At 27.7% G+C, this 13,671-nt stretch overlaps 1 protein-coding gene across 1 annotated transcript; it reads left to right on the top strand.

Moving 5' to 3' along the window:
• The first annotated feature begins 4,089 nt into the window (after nt 1-4,089).
• LOC114414609 (aldehyde oxidase GLOX-like) lies at nt 4,090-6,289 on the top strand. The gene has a single exon (XM_028378925.1). It carries the CDS (start codon nt 4,327-4,329, stop codon nt 6,001-6,003), a length of 1,677 nt encoding a protein of 558 aa, XP_028234726.1. The 5' UTR covers nt 4,090-4,326; the 3' UTR covers nt 6,004-6,289.
• Nucleotides 6,290-13,671: the final 7,382 nt, after the last annotated feature.

The following is a 13,671-nucleotide window of genomic DNA, read 5'->3' as shown; positions in this document are numbered from 1 at the left end:
CATTTTCAAAATGTACATGGAATCATAAAGTACTTTTACATCTTTCGCTTTTTTTCTTTCCCTTTTAATATTACACCATTCTCAGGGCTAGACAGTTGGGAGAACTTTTGAAACAAGTTATCTCTCAAACAATCAAAGCATAAAAAATGAGCGCTGAACTGGGTTACCATACTTTTTCCTTAAAAAAATTTACATTGTGTAGATCAATATTCTGAATAAATAAATAAATATATAGCCATGTCAAGTGTGAAAGAACAAAGGTTAACTCTTTCTAGAATGATGAAGGTGAAGAGTTCCAAATCTTATTATATTTCTGAAGCAAAATTAAAATCATTGAAAAATAGGAGAGAAATTAATCACAATTAATTATTCACACTGTTATTCTGAGGAACTAGAACTACAGTTATTCCGGTTATCCCTTTGTTTTCTATTCTTACTCTTATTTCCATTTGCAATGACAATATTTTTTCACTGCATAAAAACATATGCTTTTAACTTAAATTCAGCACTTACTACCTTACACGTCTATCTTAGCGTATCAATTTGTTTATGAGTAAATTTCATATAAGCCATTAAAAATGTATGATTCAATATATGAATAATATGAAAATAAGAATAATATATTTTAGATTGTTTACAAAAAACACTACCCATAAACCCAATTTCAGATGGTGCAATTTTTTCACCTTACACTAGATCATAATTAGCAGGTAACCAAGTTTCGATAAAAACCTAAATGTTCAGAAAGCTTTTCATGAAAACTGTTGCACGATAGAATTTATCATTTTATTTTATGCAACTTTAATTATTTCTATATAAAAAAACTTAAGAATTAAGAATTTTAGAAGCGGGTCGAGAAAAGCAATTGCCGATTCGGGTATTAGCTTATGAATACCTGAGTAAATAGCGAATTAGACTAATCATGCATAAATGTATATTTAATCTAACAGCACGTAAACAAAAGAAATCATAGATCGATTAACTTTCAATGTAAGGCGATGAATAAATGATTTCGTACTAGTACATGCAGTTTCACCAAAAAGAAAAAGGTACATGCAGACCCAGAACACAAAAGAAAAGTAAAATCGTCTACCAAATCATTTATTCTCACACCAATAACTGGAATAGCAGCATTAATTTTTTTGGCCTGACATTGATGAACAATAAAGTGGATAAATATTCTTTGTTTTGTTTCTGAGAAGAAAACAAAGTGATCAAGACCGGGTCACCGACGAAAAAGTACATTTGAAGTGAGAAAGGAAGGAAGAAAAGGCATGTAAGAATATGAATATGATTGAAGAATGTAGATTGTCTCTCGTCAGATGTAATGAGAAAGAAAGAAAACGTTGAATTCTTAACTCTGTCTGTCTGTCTGTCCTGCACGTGTAAAAAAAAATATGGTTCTGGCATACGCGCGGCATTGGGTGATGCTACGCTTATTTTTTAAATTTTATCCTAAAAATCATATATCATTCTTAGATTGGTTTTATAATTTGGCTGTTAATTTAAATATTTAGAATACACACGTATTATACCAGATTATTATAATTTATTTAAGAAATTAGGTTTTATTTTTATGTGACTTTAAAATAAATTATATTAGTATAACTTATGTATTATTATGTAATGTCATATAACCTGCATAGTTATATCTTTTAAATTCAAGTGTAAAAAAATTTCAATTGTTCTTTTATTATATATGGTGACAATTCGAGTTAAAGATAATTTTATGAGCATGATAAACTTAGGAATTATGTTAGCTTTTTCAATAAAATTATAACTTAAAGGTTTTTTTATTATGATAAATTAAAATAAAATTAAGTTGTCCTGTCATATTAATTTTTATATGGAAATATACTTATTATTCTTTCAAATTTCAAATTTATTTATTTAAAACAATATTACTTTTCTAATAATAATTTTCCCGTGCATCACACAACAATATGCATTAGTTTCTATTAGAGGAATGAACATGATTTAGTTATATAAAAAAAATATATTGCTTAAAAAATTGAGGCCAGAACATAAATTATTCTGATTTATGAATTGATTTAATAATACTTCGACCATAAGAGGAGACAAACAGGTGCCGCTACAGCGGATGAATTCATTAGAATCTTGTTCACCATTTAAAGTTTCATTTGACACTCAAACATACGTTGAACACAATTAAGACAAGGTAACTCCCTATTAAATAGAATCTCAATTTAAACAATGAATGGGTCGAGAAAAAAATTCAGTCTCAACAAACTTACTGTACGTGAATGCGTGGCTTTTGAAATTTAACAAAGTAATTTTTGTGAAGAAACTGCATAACATTCTCATGCTTCCATAGTCGCACAAAAATTAGTATTGTGAGCCAATCCTATGTATATATGTATGACATATCAAAAATTAAATATAAACATTCTATGCTCACGATTTAATATTATTATTTAAAAAGTAGCATGACTTTTAAATATTATCAATTTTAATAAATATATATGTAAATAATTAGTCTAGCAAAAATATTTATTATCAATTTTATGTATAAATATATATGATGCACTATTAAAATAAAAATAAATAAATATCAACTAAAAAATATATTTATTATTATTTTATTTTCTTTTATATAATAGATTCCAAGGGAGGGGGCCAAAGCCCATTCTTATCCCTCTTGAATCTGTCCACACACACATAATTTTAAAATGGAAGACCATTGTGGATTTTTAAAAAATATGAATATTAAATATCTTTATTTTAAAATAGAATGATTAAATTGTGGAGTTTAAAAGATAACACATAATTTTTACTAAATTTAAAATCAATTAAGTCAATATTTTTAATTAAACATATTATATTTGAATATTTTTTTCAAATTTAAAATCAATTAATCACTAATTTTAATTTAATAAATTAACTTTTAATACATTAATTGTTACCAAATTTAAAATAAATTAAAAAAAATAATTATAATTAAATAAATTTTCTCCTAATACATATTAATTTCCACTAATTTAATTTAATAACTCAGATTTTTTAGTTAACAAGGCATATTAAAATAAAAATACTTATTCAGAGTTTGACTTTCAGCTCGACGCGTCTATCCAAAAAAACAACCTTCCAATCAGCTTATGCATGCAAGCTGCACTGCAGCTATCTCTATCTGTCTTTTCATGAACCTTTTGTCCAAGAGTTAGAAATTCAACTTTTGCATTTTCTTTACCATTAAGAAAATCGTTGTAACAACAAGTAACAAAAATATGTGAATATTTTATGGGCAAATACTCATTTTTTATTTGAATATATACGGTGTTGATAAATTTATTCTTGAAAGATTGAAATTTTAATTTTAATTTTCGAAAGTGAAAAAAATACGACAAATTCATTCATCTATTAATTTTCGTTCGCTGTCACTAATGAAAGAGTTCGCTGTCACTAATGAAAGAGTATACTTGACACATTTATGAACGAATTTGTCAGTATTTTACGTATCTAGAGACGAAAATGATCATTTATTTAAAATATAATTTAATCTTTACATTTTCTTTTTAAATTGTTATAAGCATAACATTATAACACACACTTAAAAAGTAGTAAAAAAAACATAATTTAGAAGAAACATAATAATAAGCATAATATTGATGAATAAGTATAATCTTTCAATGGTTTTGAAATTTCTATTATGACAACATTAAGTAATAATAAAATTAAGTTGAGTCTCATTTTTTTGTAATGATGAACTTAATTACTGAATATTTTTGTTTGAGTTTCATATTTTGGATAAGGTACTATCATATTAAAAAATTTAGAGTAATATACATAGACAAATTATGTTTATTAATCAATATTGTACTTATTATTATGTTTGTTCTAACTTATGTTTACTTTTTTATAATATTATGTTTCTAACGATTAAAAAAGTGAGGATGATGAAGATTAAATTATGTTTTGAGTAAATAATTATTTTTCTCCTTGAATATATAGAGTGTTCACAAATTTATCCTTAAATGTGTGACATATACTCTTTCAGTAACAAACAAAAATTAAGGCATGAATAAATTTATCATATATTTTTATTTTTGAAAACTAAAATTTAAATTTTTATTTTTTCAAAATAAATTTATCAACACGGAACAAAAATAACTATTTACCTATATTTTAACTTGGGGCTTGTCTGTTGGAGTATTCATATACATCAAGAGTATCTCACGCGTTCCCTTGCGTGTGGGAGAGTTTCTCTATTTTGTGACTGACCTGAGCAGTGTTTAAAGCCGGTAGAGCGACCCCATATTGCACTGCACCTTATCTCACCTCTCTTTGACTGTTCTCCACCCCAGGGTAATGCCCACACTAAGTTATTCCCAAACCACACCAATGTCGACCTCTTCACCACTCTTCCTCCTCCTAATTATTATTATTATTATTCCTATCCTCCACTTTCACGCGGCGGAAGCCGCCGCCAAGGGACAGTGGCAGCTCCTCCACAAAAACATCGGCATTGTCGCCATGCACATGCAGCTCCTCCACAACGACCGCGTCATCATCTTCGACCGCACCGACTTTGGACTCTCCAACCTAACCCTCCCCGACGGAAGGTGCCGCAACAACCCAAACGAAATGGTCGTCAAAACCGACTGCACCGCACACTCTGTCGAATACGACGTGGTAGCCAACACATTCCGCGCCCTCTTCGTCCAAACTAACGTCTGGTGCTCCTCCGCTTCAGCCTCTCCCGACGGAACACTAGTTCAGACCGGCGGATTCAACGACGGCGACCGCGCCGTCAGAACCTTCACCCCGTGCCGCACCTGCGACTGGAAAGAAATTGACGATGGACTCGCGGCACGGAGATGGTACGCCACCAATCACATCTTGCCAGATGGGCGACAAATAATTATCGGCGGAAGAAGACAATTCAACTACGAGTTTTACCCCAAGACACAAGCTAAGAACACTTACAGCTTACCTTTTCTGGTTCAAACCAACGACGCTAACGCTGAAAACAACCTCTACCCGTTTGTTTTTCTAAACGTGGATGGCAACCTTTTTATCTTCTCAAACAACCGCGCTATCTTATTCGATTACAATAAGAACAGTGTGGTGAGAACGTACCCTCAAATACCAGGTGGAGATCCACGGTGTTATCCTAGCACCGGTTCCGCGGTTTTGCTTCCTTTGAAGAATCTTCGAGCACCTAAAGTGGAGGCTGAGGTTTTAATCTGTGGTGGAGCCCCGAGAGGAGCTTACCAGAATGCTTTATCGGGTAAGTTTGTTCCAGCGTTGGAAACGTGCGCTCGGATTAAAATAACCGACCCGAACCCGAAATGGGATATGGAAACAATGCCCGGTGCTAGAGTCATGAGTGACATGGTTTTACTCCCGAACGGCGACGTTTTGATTGTTAATGGAGCAGCCGTAGGGACTGCGGGCTGGGAATTGGGCCGTAACCCGCTACTGAGTCCGTTTCTTTATAAACCAAATAATCGGGTCGGGTCGAGATTTGAGGTTCAAACATCGTCTGATATTCCGAGAATGTACCACTCCAGTGCCGTTTTGCTTCGTGACGGTCGCGTTCTGGTTGCTGGGAGCAACCCTCACATTTATTACAAATTTACGAATGTTTTGTTCCCAACGGAGTTACGGTTGGAAGCGTTTTCTCCTTGGTATCTTGAGCCTGGATTCTCTAGCGTGCGTCCCACAATAGTGTTTCCTGCGTCCCAAACAAAACTCAAGTACGGTCAGACGTTGAGGCTTCGGTTTGAGGTGATGAGCGCGACTTTGGTTGGGGATTCGGTGTCGGTTACGATGCTGTCGCCGCCATTTAACACGCACTCGTTCTCCATGAATCAGAGGATGCTGGTGCTGGAGCCACACGATTTGAGTAAGGTTGGGGAATCGACGTACGAGGTTGAAGTTACCGCGCCGGTTTCCGCTGTTCTTGCGCCACCGGGTTTCTATCTGCTGTTTCTGGTTCATCAAGAAATTCCAAGCCAGGGTATTTGGGTCCAGATGGTGTGAAACTGTCAATTTTCCTCGCTGCCTACTCTTCAACTTCATTCCATTTTTATTTTTTTTATGAAAGGCAAAGTATCTATAAAATAACAAAGGAGCTCTTCAACTTCCTTCCTATATGTTTTATTTTGTTCTTTTTATTCAGGGAGTGAACCGATGTAGGTGAGCATTTATTAACTGTAAGATATGGGAAGATCAAATTTAAATAAAGTGATTTCTGGCGGGGCATGTAAATAATGCCCTAGGGAGTTTGTAATTATTGTTTATGATACTATTTCTTTGCAATTCTTAACATTGGGTTTGGTTAGCAAATACTAGTACAAGATCCAACTTAGTGATGAAGGAATACATATAACTACATAAGTCACTGCAACAATTAAGTAAGACATAATATGTCAAAAAAAATAAATTAATCATATGACCTAGTACGTACATCATTAACACAAAATAAGACCCGACACAATAGTTTCAGCCATCCATAACAAACCTGTTTGTTTTTAAATTTGTAAAAAAAAAAATAATTTGAAATTGTTAAAACTTAGAAGAGATGAAGACGTGATTTTATATTAAAATAAATGTCACGATGAAAAAATTAATTCTACAAACGGGGATTTATCCGCTGTTTGTTTTAATTTAATTTTAAAAAAGCTATTTCTTCTCTCTTTTTCAAAGTTAAGATTAATTTAAGCATTCATTTAATTAATTATATTTAACAATTTAATTTAAATTTATCAAGATCGATTTTATCTGAAGACATTGTTTTCTATTTTGCTTACTCTAGATAAGTTGTTTCTTCTTTCGCAACAGGTATACGGGCACCATTTGAGCAATATTTTTGGTGGGTATTAATGAAGAGGTATTCGGCTAGTTCTAGCCAGCAAGGCAAAATTTCACACTCTACTACTCTAGCATGCATGTGTTGAGAAATTTAGTTAAGATGCATTAATGTAATTTAATTACATACAGTATATATTATCATTTTCATGTAACTAATTTATTAATTTATACTTAATAATAGTTTTTTTTTTAGCAAACTTATGATATTCTTTGTTCGAAAAAAAAAAAACTCTTCGAAGTTTTGAGATCCACTTAAGTAATTCATTTTTTTAACAAATATCCTTTCATATATTTTTTTAAAAAAAATATGCTCCGTATGAAATTAAATTCGTATACCTAAAAGTTAAAGTTTTATGGCATCCTTTTCGGAAACTAGTTCCCCTTTCAATTTAACTATATAGGTTAAAGTTTCTACTTATATCGATATTATCAAGATCTTCTAATTGACAAAAATAACTAAGGCATTTCCTTTTATTATTGTTATTTATTAATCCCCTTAGCTACGAGTCAACTATATACCAGTATTTTATTAAAATTTGTTAACTTTTCTTTGTACATTTTCTTAATTGGACTTGTCATATATCTAGGGAAAGATTTATATATGGTAAATAAATTCGTCTATTAATGATAGCTCCATGATGACATCGAGCTTTCAATTGGTATCCAATTCTTCTCATTTAATTGAGTAAATAACTCATTTCATTCTTCACATATTAATCTCTCCAAGTACTTCATTCGTTATTTTTTATTTGTCGTTTAAAGTTATTTTTGAAAAAACTAATGAATGTAATTAATTTTTTTGATTTCACTAAAATAGTTATAGAATTTCTTATTATTTTACTTTTTTCTTTTTATCCCACGATAAATACATATATAAATTAATTAAGATTAAGAGATAAGCAAGAATATATAATTAATAAATAAATAATTAATGTGATATTATTCTTTATGAATGATAGATAAACATAAACAAGTTTTTTTTCCCTAAAATGCAACGGTTAAAAATTAACAAGGAGAGTAATTTGAAAGTAAAAATAACTGGTTAAGTAGTTTTAGCCGGAAGTATTTTTTTTTAAAAAAAGTGACTCAATCAACAACACATACTAATTAAGTTTTTAGAGGATAACACAAATTTCATTTTTAAGAAACGCATTCTTGAAGGAGGTAAAAACAAGTTCAGTATGTCAGAGTCTCAAATTAGAGATTAGTTCTATAGTCAATCCAAGATGATCAAAGCTTGTAGAAATACTCTGATATCTCATCTAAATGTCAAACTTGTAAAGATACATTATCTACTGCTAGTTTTAAAAAATAATTAATAATAATAAATTTTTTCTTGAGACAAAAATCATGAGTGTTTAGAGTTAACTTAGTTTGAATTTGGGGAAAATGAAATATGAACCAACTGATTTGATTTGCTTCGGTTCAAATCTTGAATTTTGAGTATTTTTCTTTTTGCTTAACTCGACCATTCAAAATCAAGTTGAATTGGTTCGAACCATTAGATATTCAATAAAAAAAAATATTATTTTAAAAATAAAATAGCATAGTTTGTTTCAAAATTGACGGATAATATTGTCACGTAAGATTTGAAACAACATATTTCATGATAATTGATTTCTATCAACTAAATAATAACATAAATTATAAAAATAATAATTTAAGGCTGATTATGTAAGATACTTAGAAGGCAAACTGAAATGCAGTGGAAAAATACAAAATGGCACACAATAATAACTTAATAAGTAAAGCATTAATATATGAAGATTGCTAACCTACTCTCATGTTAGAGTATTTTAGTAACCTACATCAAATTATTTGGACCAAAAATTTAACTACTTCTTTTGTAATATTAAATTTATTTAGGAATAATATGATAATTTAATGTTTATATTTTTAAGACTCATTTATTTCTCTTTTCCGTTCATTTTTGGAGAGAAATAAATGTTTATATTTTAGGGATAATATGATAATCATAAATAATTTAATGTCTCTAAATAAATATTTTATTTAAAAAATAAATAAATATCAAAACTCATTTTGTTTTAAACATTTATTTTTATCATTATTTTAAAAGAAATTTGTTAAAAATATTAGTTTAAAAATAATAATTTTCAAACATGCCGTGTGAATTAGATAGTTAATTAGGTGAAGTGGTGAAGTGCACTGCCCAAGATTACAAGAGGACATGAAACTGAATACTGATTAACCAAGTTTTGATATTGGATTGGATCAATCGTCCGCTTTAACAAACAAGTTAGCCTATGGGTTGTGACTTTCACGGATCATACTGTTCCGTAATCTCAAGTCTGAAGTCTCAATTCAGATTCATAGGCTTTTGTTTTGAGCTCACGACTGTGGACTAGGGAAAACTATAAAATTTGAATTTCAACCGCTTTAAATTATTACCAATACAAGTTTACATTTCTATGAAGCAAAATAATAAAAATAAAACTCAAACAGTGAAGCTCAGTTGATAGTATTGGTTGAATTTGTGGAAAAAAAAAATTAGCTTCAATTTTTATAAAATACACTTTTAGAAAAAAATGATAAATCTTAAATGTAACTAAATTCTAAACCGAGTGATTGTAATTATTGTTAATAGAAATAATCATCATAATAATAAAATCTTATTAACAAACTATAGTAAAAATATGTTTTAATTAATTATTTTAGTATAGGTGGCGGAACTGTGTAGAGCATAGGGGGACCTTGGCCCCTAAGTTTTTGTAAATTTTAAATTTTTAGTATAGGTGAAATTTTAATACTAGGGTATTTTTGGATCTATTTTAATTTAGAAATAATAATATTTAATTGTTTTTATAAAAAATATATTTTTTTTTTTATATTTTTCATTATAAAGATAATGACATTTTTTAAATAACTATTATTGTGTTTCCCTTTTATGGTAAAGATAATGATATTTTGTTTCTATTGAAAAAAATGTTACTATTAAAATAATGATAGATGATTTTCAAACACGTAGAAATAATGTTTTGATAAATTATTGACGTGATTAATGTTTCTTGATATATAATTATTATATAAAAAATAAAAAATTAAAAGAAAACAACTAAAATTGAGGGAAAAAACCTTTCATAGTTATAGGAATATATTTTATGTTTGACTTTTCATACTTGATCCTTCCTTTTTACCAATTCTGGGTCCGCCCCTAGGATACTAAAACCAAAAGTTGTTGTTTTTATTTGTAGTATCTGAAATTTATAACAACAATATATTTTATTCAACCAATTGAATCCATTGATAACAATCAATAGTTGTTGAAGGTATAAAGATCAAATAACTAATTAAACCTAAGATTATTTATAAATCGGTGCTTCTTTCATATACATGGAGAGAGAGGGGGAGAGGGAGATTAAAGTGCTATGCGTGCATATTTGAGCCTTGTAATGCATGCATCGAATAAGGTTTCTAGTTTTACGAAGGCTTGTAATTCATTTCACCTTTAAGCAAGAAACCTAATACGTAATATTATTTTAGTCATGTTAACGCGTGTATCTAGAGCATTAATTTAGAAGTATTTTAATATATGAGTAAAGCTAGCTATATCATTCTACAATTTTTTTATTATAAATTTTTTAGTATTTTACGAAAGAAAAATTAAATGAAAGAAAGTAAATATACTTAATTTTTTATGGAAACTTAAAGAAAAATGCAATTAATATAGTAGTAAGTAGAATAATCAGTAGAAAGCTTTTATAAGAGGATTTACAAATATTTTTTTAGTATTTTTTAATAATTTAGTATTTCTTTTTATGTTTTTTATCATTGAAATTAAATTTATATCTTTAAAAATTGAGAATTCCACTAAATTTATTTTTATAGAAAATTACAGAAGTGACGATAAAGTTAATTGATTACTTTTTTATGATATTTTATTTTAAATAAATGCATAATTTAGAATCTTTTAAAAATTAAAATATCTTAACAAGCTTTAACATCAAATATTTGTTTCTTAAAGAAAAGGCCATGTATAAATACAGAGCATGCTAGTATATCATCAATTTTTGAATCTTTAAATTTGTTTCTTTAAACTTAGTAATCAACAATCATTCTTAGATAGAAAAACATTAAAAAATATTTAGTAATTTTTAAAAACTTATAGAATACAGTACTACGGTACTAGCTAACTAGGAAGATTCAAAATTTCCTTGAATGAAAAAAAATGTTGACAAATAAATTTTGGAATACTAATTAAGAAAATAAAAAGCAATAATATATCCAAATACATTATTCACAAAAATAATCTATAACAATTATAAGAGAATATTCTCTTTTCCTGTACACATTTCATTTGATCCTTTTGCCACTAATTTAATAACAAAATTATCACCTATTATTCTTGCATTGCAACTCCTAATATAACCAACTATCACTGTTTTAGGTTGTGAAATAAAACTGTTCTTGCATTGCGAATATATTTTCCTTAGTTCTTTTACTTAATTTTATTTCTTCATTTTGTCTTCACTTTTGCACCCTCTCGATTAGAAATAATTTTCCTACTAACTTATCCTTTATCCTTTGAATACTGAATTTGCCTGTTAGTTGTATCATTGTTTGCAACCAACTTGATCTTTAACTTAATTTGTAGACTCGAACATGCTTTGTATGTCATCTATATGTAAGAAATCATCCTATCCTTTCACTTGAGCAACTTGCTTCAATACTGGCCTGTATTCTTCAACCTGCCTTTTCTATAACAAATGAATAGAAAAACTCTTTTTTTTTTTCATTTTTTAATGTCATAGGAATCAATTTTGTTTATCTTTTTGAATGGTTAACACATGCAATTTTATTTATCATGGTTCCATGCAGTTTCCATCTAATTATATTCAATTTTTTTTATGTTCATCTTTAAATTTATTTTTAATTTATCCTCACTATGAACATAAAAAGTATGATACAATTTCTTTTAATTGTTTATGTATGTGTTTTAATTTTTTATAATATTTTATGTGCATTTCATGTTTATCACAACTCCATAACTTCAAAAAAGGTTGTTTAAGCAAATTCATTACCAATCAAATTCAAAGGAAGTTATTGCATTTTGGGGTAATTTTGATTTTTAAGAAATTCATTTCTATTTTTTTAATCTTAATTATTTTTCTCTCAACCTTACATTTTTTTCTCTTATTTTTTATTTATATTTTATATTATTCTCTAAATCTTATTTTTCCCATTAATTCACCACAAAACCACCCGTAACTATGACATAATTAAACTGCTTGCATAATTCATTTCAAATATATTGTCAACCTTCTATTTATCTTTTGATATTTATATTATTATTTTTTGTATTAATTTATGAAAATTTTCTTTTTTTAACAAGTGATATAAAGTATGAATAATTTAAATACTCAACAATCAAGAAAAGAAATAACAAAAGAGAAACATAAAGGAAAAAAATACAAGAAATAAAAAGCGGGGAATGACCATCATGAAAAAAAAAAAACAAAGACAAGTTATAAAAAAACAGAAGCAATATAATATATCATTAACATGACAAATAACACTAGTACGATAAGATTGACATCTATTTGATAACTAACATGATAAAAAATTTGATACAAGTATCAAAACATTTAAAACAATATGAATTTTATTTATATTTTTGTTACTTTTAGATATTCATTTCAGGTATATTATATGTATGAGTGATTAATCATACATACTATTCTTTCTTAAGTAACACTTTGTATTTTTTTTCTTTAATTCAAATAATAATTTTTTATACAATTGATAAATAATTATTTGAATGGTTTATGTTTAAATTTAAAAAATAGTTAATTATAATTTTAGTAGATACAATTTTGTCACATCTTCATAGTTTGATGTTATAATTTTCTTTATTGAAAATTAAAAATAATCATAACACTGAAATGAAAATAATAGATGTAATGTAAAACAAAATAGAATAACACAAGTAACTAACAATTTCACAGGTTTTTCTAAATAATAAAAATCCAAATTTTTCTCAAAAAATAAAAGTTGATTCAATAACGTAACACTAACACCACCTTACCCATTTTATTCTACATCAACCCCTCTTCTAAATTACTTATCAAAACTGATTTTTAATTTTGTTACACCCCTAACACATCTTTCTTTATAATAAGTTAATAACTTTCAATTCAAATAAGTGTAGTATTTTTAAAATTAATCATGTATTATGTATTTGATAAAATTACTTTTAAAAGACTAACATATATTATATTATGAGTTGAAAGGACACACATAACACAAAATCAAATGAAATAACACAAAAGTGCTTCACAATTTCATGGTTTTTTTCTTAATAACAAAAACACAAGCCACATATACCGTTAATTTGACCAACCCCAAATAATTAACTAATGCATAATAAATGATCATTCACATAATTTTAAAACTCATTTTGGTTTTATATGTAAAATTGATAATTTTAAAAGTGAAACAAATTTACTTATAAAAAAAGTAAAACTGATTTTAAATATGTGTTAACTTATGCCAAGTAACCGTTTATTTTAAATAAAATTCTAAAATGAAAACAAATTTTTAAAATAAGATAAAAATGTATTTTTAATTTGATTTTCTTTAAAAAAAATTCACTTGAATAACAAAAGCATAAGAAATTAGACATAAAGAATTTAAAAAAAATGTAAAAATGACACAAGAGTTATATTCAACAATAAAATATAAAGGCTGAAAAATAATATAATTTTCAAAATAACTTTAAATTTTAATTTATTTAATATTAAAATTTTAAAATCAAAATTTGAACAAGAAATATTTTTAATTTTTTTAAAACAATACATCCAATGCACGGACACATTATTA

The sequence above is a fragment of the Glycine soja genome, chromosome 6, assembly GCF_004193775.1.
Source record: "Glycine soja cultivar W05 chromosome 6, ASM419377v2, whole genome shotgun sequence".
Classification (NCBI taxonomy): domain Eukaryota; kingdom Viridiplantae; phylum Streptophyta; class Magnoliopsida; order Fabales; family Fabaceae; genus Glycine; species Glycine soja.
Note: the sequence above shows the minus strand (reverse complement) of the source record. Positions and strands in the feature narration are given on the sequence as shown.

Bases quoted from the DNA above. Each gene is read 5' to 3' on its own strand.
- LOC114414609 (XM_028378925.1), top strand. From the start codon at position 4,327: ATGCCCACACTAAGTTATTCCCAAACCACACCAATGTCGACCTCTTCA.